Genomic DNA, 12,161 nt, shown 5'->3' on the forward strand with positions numbered 1-12,161 from the left:
GGGAGAGGTCGATGGAAGAAGGAGAAGGGGGTGTTTGGTAGGGGTATATGGCTCGGATGTTAGGGTGTTGGGCAGTTGCAGCGAGTGAAGATGTTATGCGATCTGGGCCGTAGGATGTGAAGATGGTAGGTAGATCTGACGGCGATGCGGAGGTAAGCGAGGAGCGACCGTCGGATGAAGTGATACAACAAAACTAACGGCACTTGATGGAGTTAGGAACTGTAGTGAAAAGCGGATGTATCAAACTTTGATGCACAACAAGGGGGCGACCGTAGGATGACTCTGAGATCAATCTGACGGCTGAAGACGCAAGCGGGTATGGATTTGGGTTTTAGGCTTTTGGGTATAGAATATGGGTTTGGGAAATGAGTTTGGGCTTGGAAAATCTTGAGCCCACTTCTTCTTTAAGAACAAATCTCTTCTTCAAGCCCATTTCTACCCTTTTTGGTCTTCCGCACATCATTCTTCACGGCTTCCTTGCGTAATTCCTCCTGGCTTTTCACTACTTTTCTGCTCTATTCCGCTCCGCAATTCATCCAGACTTTATTTATTACCTAAAAATATACAATTAAGTAAGAAAAATATTTATTCTTGAAAACAATGAAAATACAGAATATGGGATAAAATGTAGAATTAATGCACAAAAAATGAGTTAAATGCCAACAAAAAGGGATAAATATATACATTATTTGGCACTCATCACCTAATACGATGGGTCATGCTGAAAAGAGCGAGGCATGCCGACCTCACAGTCTATCTTGGCTCTTTCATCCTTGGCCTATCCCCAACCTAGTCGGGGAAAAAAAGGCTTTATTTATTTATTTCCCGGAGGATTACGGTGTGAGAAGATATTGGAGTAAACGTTTTAGTATTGAAATTTTCCAATTCGATCATAAGTTAGTTTGTTTGTTAACATCGTTTGAAAATGGTGTGATCTTATTTGAAATGTCCTAGATGGGAAAAAATGTAGACACTGTTGACACATAAAAAAAACACATTTAACCATTGGAGAAGTTCTAATAGTCTCAGAAGAGCCGATGTCTCTGTAGTACAGTGGTAAAGTTGTTGAGCGGTGATCCAATGACTTGAGTTCGAAACTCATCAGCTCCTTCCTATTAGGGGTGTGCATACAATCCGGAACCGCGGATTTCATCCGCAGCCGTCCGCAAAATTACGAGTGAAAACTAATCCGCAAGAATCTATGGGCCGGTCACGGATGAATTCTCAAATCCGCAAGGTGTAGCGGTTTGGTTGCGGTTGGTTTTGTAAATCCGAGGATTTATCCGCACCGTAGGGTAGTGAAGGAATTTCATAAAAATACTAAGAATAATATTGGAAGGGTCAGTTCTATATATAATCTTCTTGAACAAACTGGAACTGATAAAAAGTGCAATGAAATATTTGCAGACAACTCTTCTTAAAAGACTTATGAGATGATGCTTAATGAGATGGCGAGTAAGGAAGCTTCTTCGTTGTCGTCCATGTTGGTTCCATACACAGGTGAGAATGAAAGTATTGTTGATGATGCATTCGTCAATTCTTATGATCATGCATCGACCACGGGTTTGGATGCAGATACGTTTGGCTTCAATGATGAATTACTGAATACTAGTCAAACAAATGAAAAACACTAAATTGTTTTCTTTTTTTCTATTGAAATTGTATGGTATTTTATTAAAAACACTATATTCCCCATTACCTGCATCCGATATTACTCATTCCAATGATGAAAAAAATTGTTTTTTTTTTTACTAAATCCGTGGTTAATCCGCAACCGGACCGTACAATCCGCTGATCCGCAGAGGTCAAATCCGCGGGTGATTGGGCCGGTCACGGTTCAATTTTTCGAATCCGCAACTTTAACGGTTTGGTTACGGGTGACCCCTAATCCGCAACCGCTCGTCCGCTGCACACCCGTACTTCCTATCTACCTATCAAAACTAAAAACAAAAATGGGCCATAACTGGCTCTTCCGAAGTTTAACTTGTGGGCTCGTCATACAAATAGTTGTAAGCCTATCAAAGGCTAATACTTCTTCTTCTTTCTTACACCCTTCCACACGCCATTGCTTAGTTATAAACACCTCACACTTAACTTGTTGATTTCAATTTCTGTGCCAAAATTTTACCCCCAAAATTTCCATCATTCTTTTTAGATTTTCTTGAAACTCAAGAAAAATATAGGCTACGACAAAACCCTAATTCTCAGTTGAAACTTGTGATAACTTTTCTTGATTTGATTTATTTTATTTCAATGAGGTTGATTCTTTCATTATTAGATTAAAACCCCAATTTCAAAAATCATGCCCATCTCTCGGATTCTTGCTTCTTCTCTCCGTAATCGGTCTGGTGATTGTGTGAATTCTCTTCTTCACAGGTAAATTTTCAGCTTCTTTGTTACCTCTTTTGGGGATTAATTTCTTGTTCTGGTTCAAGTTTGTTGACATTAGTTGTAAAACCTAATTTTTTGTTTTGAGGGTAATTATGTATGAGTAGTTTAGTTGTTAGAGTAGATTTAATCTTAATTTGTCTGCTTGGATTCTCAATTTGAACTATAATGTATATGTATGAAACTGATGAAGTTCAATGAAATTTGTAGAGTAAATATGAAGCGGCGGTTTAGTTCATTAATCAGCATCTGCTGTTACTAAGCTAAATTTGGGGTGTTGGATTTGATGGGGTTGTTGGATATGGGTAATGGTCATACTAGGGGGAGATTCTTGAATTTGGCTGTAAAATGTGGTTTAATAGAGCTGTGTCGATGTAGTTGAGGAAACGGTGTACCGAAGGTCCATATGTTTGAGTTTGTAGATTGAAGTTTGATCTATGCACCGAGTACGGCCAACTGAAAAATTGTTTTAATAGTCTTAACCTTCATACTTTGGCTGCATTATGTTATTGTGTCTCAGGAATGAAATAGCGTAACACAACTTGTTGATAAGAGCTTTTTCGTTGCTAGGTTATACATTCAATTCTGCACCAAATGGCATTAGTTTGGAACACTCAAGAGTACTATAAAATCCAATCTTCTTTTTTTGCTTGTGTAAACACAATTGCCAAAAATTGAACAATATGAAGTGGGGATTAGTTAAAAAATCAGTACCTACTGTTACTAAGCAAAATTTATGGGTGTGTTGGGTTGTCACCAGATTGGATATGGGAAATTTTTTACTAGGGGGAAATTCATGATAAAATGTGGTGTCATGCTTTGAAAGGTTCAAAAAGCATATTGAAATCCTGTCTTTGTGGTTATAACTATATACGTATAGCTCTGAGTAGTGAGTACCAGTACCACTAGCTGCAGTAACTGAATAATAGTTTTAATTGTCTTAAACTTCATGCCTTGGATGCATACATTAGATATGGTTAAGGCTTTCTTGGAACAACATAGTGTGACTCTACTTGTTTAAAAGGCTTTTTCGATGCTATAGTTGTAATTGACATTGGTTTCGTATACTGAAACCTCTGTTACAAATCAAATCTTCTGTTCTAGCTTGTATAAGCACAGTTCTGAAAGCCCTCATTGAGTCTATGTCTTTTTTAAAAGTTCCAAATAACTCTTGCCTAGTAAGTTTTTACAAGAAATGCAGCTACTGAGTTTTTATGATTCTTTGGAGGGGTATCCACTTTTTTCCTGCTCTATCTCGATATTGGTGTTTGTTATTCCAGCCTCATTCCAATTTTAAAACTCATTGTGTTTGTGGGCTCAGACTAACCAATATGTTCGCTGTAGGTTAGGTTCCTCCAGAAGAGTTCAATGTCGTAACTACAGCGGAGCACCGAAAAACAATAAGCGAAAGCTAGATACTAAGCCTTTAGTAACTACTCAACAGCCACAGAACTCTCACTCGTCCCCCCTGGCTAAATTTATTATTGTACGATATTCTCTGAAAGCTCACTCTTTCATCTGAAGAAGTTGAACTTGTCACATCACATGTCTGCACCATTCATTGTTGTTCGGAATTATATTCTTCTTGTTTTTTTGAGTAAGAATCCGACAAGCATTACTAACATATTTAATATCTGTAGCCCACTGGATTACTGGCGATTGTTGGAGCAGGCATATTTGTTCACTATAATGATGAGAAGCGAGTTGTATTAAAAGGTCTGCTCTCTTGTACTAAATAATTCTTAGGTTTTAAATCTAGTAGTATTCTTGTCTTCCTAGTTACAACGATCAGTTTGAGATAAACCAATTTCGTTCTAGGAATCACCAAAATATTAAGCTGATGCCACATGTACTACATTATCTATTACTCTGTTAGATAACTCGTGAACTTTGACTATTCCTACCTTTCTGGAAGATGTAACATACGTAACCATAGGTCAGACCTCGATTGATTAGGTATCGTGTTGCCATAATATAATACATCATAGGCGTCTAAGGCATGCATATTCTACTTTTAGCTGCTCAAAATTGTCGAAAATCTGGCACTGAAGTCTCCTTCAACTTTTATGATTTTATTTCAAAAGGAAAGTTCCAAGGAGCTGCAGCTCTAAGAAATTATTTGATATAGTAAGGTTGTGGCGGTGTGCCAATGTTAGATTTCTCACAGAAAGCATGTGGAGTTGACCATTCTGTAGAATTAACAAAGGGAGGAGCATTTTCGGCTGAAAGTGACACACGATTAACTTGTAGAAGACTCGTTTGTTTCTTTTTGTTTTTTAATCTTTGAATTCAAATTTTTTTTTGAAGCTTGGTGCTTCCTCAAAGCGATTTCTTGTTAATTTTAGCTTAACTTCACTGGATCAGGTCAAGGTACTGACAGATTGAGTTGTGAATGCAAAGGACCTACTGTTGGAGGCCCGTTTAATCTGATTGATACTGAACATAATTCTGTAACTGAACGCAACTTTCGAGGAAACTGGGTACTGCTCTACTTTGGGTACACATCTTCTCCTGATGTTGGTCCAGAAGAAGTTGAGAAAATGGCAAAGGCCATCAAAATATTAGGTTGGTGTATATGCAGTTTCCAGTGTTTTTGATTGTCACTACAGATAATTCCTTACCTTTTTGTTCTTCGTAAGGGTACTGATAATACCTTTTTCGGTTTGGAACAAGAATCTGAACAGGATCTGAAGGTTATACCCACATTTGTTACAATTGATCCCGAAAGAGATTCCCCTCGTCAACTCAAGGCTTACCTCAAGGGTGAGCACCACGTATAATATCTCCTCATATAGTAATTTATATGAAATTAATCTCTCACCAATTTTATCTCTTCATCTATGTCTTTCTTATTCAGAGTTTGATCCCAGAATTGTTGGATTAACGGGATCGATTTGTTCAATAAAAGATATGGCTCGAGAATATCGAATTTTCTTCAAAAAGGTTGAGGAAGATGGAGCAGATTACCTCGTACAGACTTCCCATAACATGTAAGTAAATCTTGCTTACAATATTTGGTATACCTGAACAAAACTTATTTTTTATTTCTTTGTCACTTGATTTCGTTTAAACATTCACATTAACATATAGGTACTTGTTGGATCCAAATTTGGAGATTGCGAGATGTTTTGGCTTAGAGTACACTGCTGAACAACTGTCAGAAGAAGTACTCAAGTTGACAAAATCCCGTCCAAGTAAAGCACCTGAAAAAACACCTGACTCGTAGATGATATGGCAGCCCTATCTGACTTGGTAAGCAGAATTCAGTTCCTCTACATACTTGTTTTCACAGTGTTGCTGTGAAAAAACCACTGCTATGTGCCATCATTCAGCTTACTTTCTATTTTGGTTACTAAGATAGATAAGAACTGAACTGACACGCATTTTGTCGTCCAATAACAATGATTAACCCTCAAGTTCTATTCTTATGAGCAGTTGTGGAGACACAGGGCATCTAAATTTTGTCTTGTTCCTCCATCTTTTGTTATAGTGTTACATATATCAGTTTAGTATCATTCAGTTATGCGGGTAGTCTTCATTTCACTGCACAATTTAAATGCACCAATCATGTTAGATCAAACTCCTGACTACCTGTAACCGTTAAGTTGTTGTCAGAATCATCAAATTTCACAGTATAAATAGATGACCACATTTGCAACTCAGACTGCATCCAAACTGTATTAAGATGGCAATAAAAAGCTCTTCACTGTTTGGGTTAATCGGTTAGTTTTAGATACTTCTGTAGGCAACTGTCATAAGCTTTGGCTCCCACATGAAAGATTGTTCAAGGGCTAATTTCTGGTTCTAAATGTTGTCGTCACAGTGAGAGTGAATCCGTGAACTGATGATTCTCCCACTGTAACGCAGCCAACACCTCCTAACAACCTTTTAGATTGGCAAATTCAAGTGTACTTTCTTTGTTACCCACTGTATGTTCAGTAAGGTTTTTATTTCCAGAATAGTTTCAAATGACAGAAAATGTTGTCAACGTGAAATTAGTTCCATGAGATTTGCAAAAGAATCATGCCAGCAGTTTACCTATGAAATTTGTCTGCTAGACGCTTAATATGATATAGAGACCCCTACAGTTTAGAAAGTATGTGGCATGGTATTGTACTGTACCTACCTGGGCATATACCCTGAACTAGAGGACTTTACAAAGCTCAATTCTCTTCCTACTGAAGTAAGATACTTTTTTTTCCCCTCTTTTTTTTTCTGGTAGAATTTCCTTAGCTTGTGAAACAAAGAAAGTAAGATGAGGTGGGCAAGTATCAAGTTTTTGAATGAAGGAAGAAACTTTTGTTGGGTAAAATTTAGTTCACTTGTGAACTAAAGAAAGTGAAAAAAAGAGAGTTTTCTCACAAGGCAAGCAAAGTTGAGTTGAAGTTGCAGCAGAGTGTTTCAACTTTCAAGTCTCTTTGATTTCATTCACATGGCTTACTTCATTCTTTACGCTCGTATAAAGCACGTAGGTAGTAGTTTCCTCTCCCATCTCTTTTATCTTCTTCAGCCTTACGTTTCAAGCATGCAACACCCCCCACCCACATCATACAGAATGCAGCTTAAAGATATGGAGTAATTACTAAGCTTTTTAGTGTGTGATTTTGAAAGATGGGATCCCTTCTTTGTCTTGAGAGTAATACCCTATTCCTTATTATTAACAAGTACGAAATATCATATGTTCTTATCCTCTTAATCTTATCTTTCGATGACATAACATATTAATGAAATCAGTATCTTCTAAATGAAGCATTAAGAAAAGTGTCTCAATAAGAGGCGACATACATGGTGCATCAGTAGTAGTTTGTGCCACTTGCTATAAGTTACATAGAAAATGGATGAATGTGGACTATGTTAGAGCAAACCAGGAACAGAAAGCAAATTTAAAAATTTCAATTGAAAAGTGTCAACTAGTAAGTCGGATCGAGGTAAGTTGGGACAACTGACACTATCTACTACTACTTTTGGCTCGTAGATGTAATAATGTAAGTCAAATCATACGAAAAATGTAATAATGCAATGGGAAAAAAAATGGTTTAATGGGTTATGTGTCCATTTAAATAAATTAAATAAAAACAATAAAAATAGAATTTGTCTAGACACCATCAACATTGCTAATAGGGTAACGCATTTTGTTTTGGGGTGTCCAATCCAATGGCAAGAGACGTTTTGTTTTACATGGATCTTAGTACACCCCTAATCATATTAGCACCACCCCCAAATAGCATCCATGGGCACGATGGGTTCTTGAACTACCTCTCTTCCATGATGTGAACTTTTCTGGTTCATATTTGTTTGTGCCGTTAATACAAAATGGAGGAACCTTCCCTCCCATATTTCCTTCAACAAATACATTTGTGTCGACGTCCAAATGATGGAATCTTGAACTAACACGTTCAAAGACTACTCAAATTCTATAACAAAACTAGAAAAACCAACTCAGTTGCCGTTCCATTGAAATTTTCCTAATTTGTGAATGAAACCGCATCTCCAGCTAGGTCATGACTCATGACTCGGTCTCTCCACATTTAGAAAAAAGAAAAAAATGGTAGAAGAATAATGCCATTGCCAGCACAAAATGAGTTACTAACTTTCTAAATCTTTAACGATTGAAATTTCTACAATTGACCGGATCCTTAGGTCCGTTCTCTCTTTACCTCGTCATCATCATCATCATGCCCCTACTACACATCTTCTCATTCAAGCAACCCCTTTATCTTCATGTTTTTCAAGTGTATATATTCATAGTCATATCTTGAATCACACTGTAGGTCTGAGATTTTGATCAGAAATACCTACAAATGGTTTGAATTCTTCAGACATATCTACTGCCGGAAACACTGTGTTTTTTCCCCGGCAGTTTTTCATTTCATTTCCAATGGTTCTTAGTATGTCTTCTTTCTTGTAAGCTTTATTAAGGTTTGTTTTCTTCTTGAGAGAGGGAGAGGGAGAGGGGACGGACTGAAGATGGGTGAAATGGCTGCTCCTCCTGAGCAATATCCACAAGTTGATGATGATATTGAGAAGAATAGATCAGGTTGTGGTATTGGTATTTCAAATTTGTACAACGGAGTTTTCCGCCGGCCGAAGTTTTGGCCGATGAGGAGAACATCATCAACAAGCTCAATTCCGGCAAATCCAAATGACCTTCTCTCTCTCTCATCCTTCAGTTCATATTCCAAAAGAAGACGTGGTGGTTCCAGTGACACCGCCTTTCTCGAACCCATTAAAATAGCCGACTCACCACGGCAGCTGCAACCACCACCTCAAACTCGGCAACCGGAAGTTCAAAAACCGATCACCAAGCAAAGTCATTCTGATTCACCCAGGAGTATTCTGAAAAAATCAAATTTGTGGAATGGTTTAAGCAATACTACAAAGGTTGCAGCAAACCAGAACGGGCAATCAGCACAAGGAAAGAAGGTGCCGAAAGAGTCTATAGGCTTGTCCGGCGAGCTTGATTTGATGATTATCGATCATCAGCGTACGAAAGCCGCAGCTGGTGGACTTGTTAGAGCTTCATCCAGTAATGTAATGCTTCACGGTCACTTGGGTAATCTGAGACAACCAGGAGCCAAAAACTCAAATGCGAACGGTACAAATTCAACCGCGAATAGCGTAATGGGTAACGGTAATGTGAATAGCGTAATGGGTAACATAGTTAGGAATAACAACAAGAGTAGTAGTGATCAGAAAGATCAACAGTCGGGTCCGAATTTATGTCGAGCTTTGTCAACCAGTAGGTATGATTCTGAGGCGTTGAAGGAAATGGGTAAAGAGTATAAGAAAGGGAAATTTGTTGAGGCTTTGGCATTGTATGACCGAGCAATTGCAATGAATCCGGAGAAAGCGTCTTACCGGAGTAACAAAAGCGCTGCATTGACGGGTTTAGGCCGGATTCTTGATGCAGCGGTTGAGTGTAAAGAAGCCATTAGAATTGACCCTTCTTATCATAGAGCTCATCACAGATTAGCAACACTCTATCTCAGGTACTTAATTTTGCGATAACTCGAATCACTTGCACCTCTAGATGCTTAGCATTTTTAATGACAAAGGACTATTTGTATTGCAGATTGGGAGACGCTGAGACTGCTTTGCACCATTTCAAGAATTCAGGTAAAGAAGCCAAATCAAGCGCAAAGTCTTCAAACTCATCTCAAATATTGCAATGAAGCAAAGAAACAAAAAGATTGGAACGCAGTTCTCCAAAGAACGCGATGTCCTCTTGTGCAGATTCAGCTCCACAGGTTCATACCACAGAATATAAGAACTTACGTTTTACCATCTGAATTTTGCTTGCATAATGCAAATATTTATGCATCAATTTTTTTTCATTTCTTCTGTTTAAGATTTTCGCTCTACAAGCCCAAGCCTTGTTAAAACTCAGCAAACATGAAGAGGCAGACGCTTTGCTAATGAAAGCACCAGCTTTTGACGTTGATGCCTGTACGGAATTCTTCGGTCCCTCTGCCAATGCTCAACTATTACAAATACGAGCACAAGTCGACTTGGCCTCCGGCAGGTTAGTACCGATTTAAAAAAGGCAAAAAAATGGTAGTTTTTGTTTATTTTGAGCAATCCATGAAAAATGTAGTACTGATGAGATAAGTTGTATGATTCAGGTTTGACAATGCCGTGGCATTGGCTCGAAAAGCAGTCCAACTTGATTCCAGCAACAAGGAAGTGAACGCGGTGCTGAGAAAGGCACGAGCAGTGGCGTCAGCTCGATCCCAAGGAAACGAGTTGTTCAAGGCATCAAAATTTTCAGAAGAAAGTGCTGCATACAGTGAAGGGCTTGAATATGATCCATAAAACTCAATTTTGTTGTGCAATCGAGCTACTTGCCGGTCTAAACTTGGACAATTTGAAATAGCTGTCGAAGATTGTACAGTTGCGTTTAATGTTAGACCATCTTACACCAAAGCTAGGTTAAGGAGAGCTGATTGCAATGGCAAGGTAAGAAAAAAATTTCACTATAAAAGTCTGACTCAGTTTCAGTCAGATTGTGTATGGATTCAGCAAAACTGACTCATTTTCATGTTCATGGTCATCTCAGCTGGAACGTTGGGAAGCTTCAATACAAGATTACGAGAAGTTGATAAGAGAAACAGCGGGAGATGAAGAGGTGAGCCGTGCATTATTTGATGCACAAGTCCAACTCAAGAAACAACGTGGTGAAGATGTTCATGGCATGAAATTTGGTACCGACGTGATTGTCATTACCAACCACGAACGTTTCAGACATTTCGTTACCTCACCTGGTAAGTCAAACAAAGTCAAAGTCAGAAAAATGACAACTTTCAGATGGAAAATTATGAAAAAGGCCTAATGTTTTTTCTCATGACAGGCATGTCCGTGGTGCTATTTTGCAACAAACATGATGATAAACAAGGATTGAATTTTCTGGAGAAACTCTCTAACAGATACCCTTCTGTCAATTTTCTCAAGGTTTGTGTTTTTTTTCGGATCATTTCTAACAGACCCCAATTTTGGTCAACCTCAAAACCATATATCCTGAATTGACATAATTAAGCAAATAAAAATTTGTTATTGATAATGATGAGTCCCACACGAAAACTATAAAACAGATTAAAAGAAATTGTTCCAAAATAGCCAGTTCGTTAGAGTTTTTGGTTTTCCTTTTCAAATCCATCAAAAAGAAGTTTATTAAGAAATGTTTGTTGCATAAAAATTTAGATAAATTGATACAAGTTGATCATATATTATTATGGGTTGACATTTGAGCTAATTAAAATCATTTTTAGCACTAAGAATTTTTATGTAATCTTTATTAATGGAAAATTGGTTGATTACAGGTGGATGTTGAGGAGCACCCATATATGTCAAAATCAGAAGAGGTTAGTGGTGGTTCATTACCAACTTTCAAAATATACAAAAATGGTTCAAGAGTGCAAGATATTCCTGGAAACAACCATGAATTGTTAGAAAGATCTGTTCAATATTACACAACTTGAATACCAAAAGAGAAGCCCAAAAGCATACGTAATTGGGGGAAGAAACACTAACTTAGCTTGATTTCGTGTGTGGTTTGCTTGTTCATGAGAGGGTATAATTAGAAAGGAAAGAAAAATCAGTTTGCGTAGTTGTGTTACTAATTGCTGTTATGTAGATTAAGATATTTGGTAGGATTTTATTTGTGTGTACATAAATTATATATATATATATATATATATATATGTTTGTACTTTGGAAAATATTCAAATATTTATCCTATTTTTTATCAATTTCGTCACACTTTCTAACGAGTGTTCATGTAAAATCGAAATTTTACAGTTGAATTTTCCATTGGAAACTAAGTAATGGCGACAAAATTTTAACACAATGACAAAATTTTAACACGCATGGTACTGAGAAATTAGTTAAAGGAAGAACCAAATCACCTAATCACCTAATCACTTTTTCTTTATTCATCATCTCAACATTTGGTCGTTTTATTTTCTTATGCTTAATCTGATTGCTAGTTGGGAACTTTTAAAGTGTAACATGCATGAAATCCACAATCAAAGAGTAAAGCATTAAGATAATTATGTTAAACAAGTTTATGTGATAATCTTGGCATAATTTTTAAGGTACTAAAGGGATTTGCTTTCACTTTTCCTGTTTTGGAAACAAATGTGGGGTAAAAATGGAAAATTCTATGATGGTTCCGTATTAAAGCTTTGAAAAAGTGAAGGATAGTGCTTATTATTAGTGGATAATTTGGACCCATTGATGGTACTTATATACTTAAGAACCGGATTAAGTCTAAGTTT

General features: G+C 37.3%; 1 protein-coding gene and 1 pseudogene across 2 annotated transcripts; both read left to right on the plus strand.

Moving 5' to 3' along the window:
- Positions 1-2,066: 2,066 nt before the first annotated feature.
- On the plus strand, positions 2,067-5,903 carry LOC113286866 (protein SCO1 homolog 2, mitochondrial-like). Of its 2 annotated transcripts, none has more exons than XM_026535501.1 (7): positions 2,067-2,376; positions 2,599-2,834; positions 4,029-4,104; positions 4,753-4,953; positions 5,062-5,151; positions 5,246-5,378; positions 5,479-5,903. In XM_026535501.1, exons 2-7 carry the CDS (start codon positions 2,826-2,828, stop codon positions 5,612-5,614), a joined length of 645 nt encoding a protein of 214 aa, XP_026391286.1. In that variant the 5' UTR covers positions 2,067-2,376; positions 2,599-2,825; the 3' UTR covers positions 5,615-5,903. The 2 variants fall into 2 exon arrangements, with proteins under 2 accessions (XP_026391286.1, XP_026391285.1); XM_026535500.1 differs by lacking the exon at positions 2,599-2,834 and adding an exon at positions 3,733-3,874.
- A 2,004-nt stretch (positions 5,904-7,907) lies between these two features.
- On the plus strand, positions 7,908-11,536 carry LOC113286867 (annotated as a pseudogene).
- The last annotated feature ends 625 nt before the right edge of the window (positions 11,537-12,161 follow it).

Source organism: Papaver somniferum, chromosome 6, assembly GCF_003573695.1.
Source record: "Papaver somniferum cultivar HN1 chromosome 6, ASM357369v1, whole genome shotgun sequence".
NCBI classification, from domain to species: Eukaryota; Viridiplantae; Streptophyta; class Magnoliopsida; order Ranunculales; family Papaveraceae; genus Papaver; species Papaver somniferum.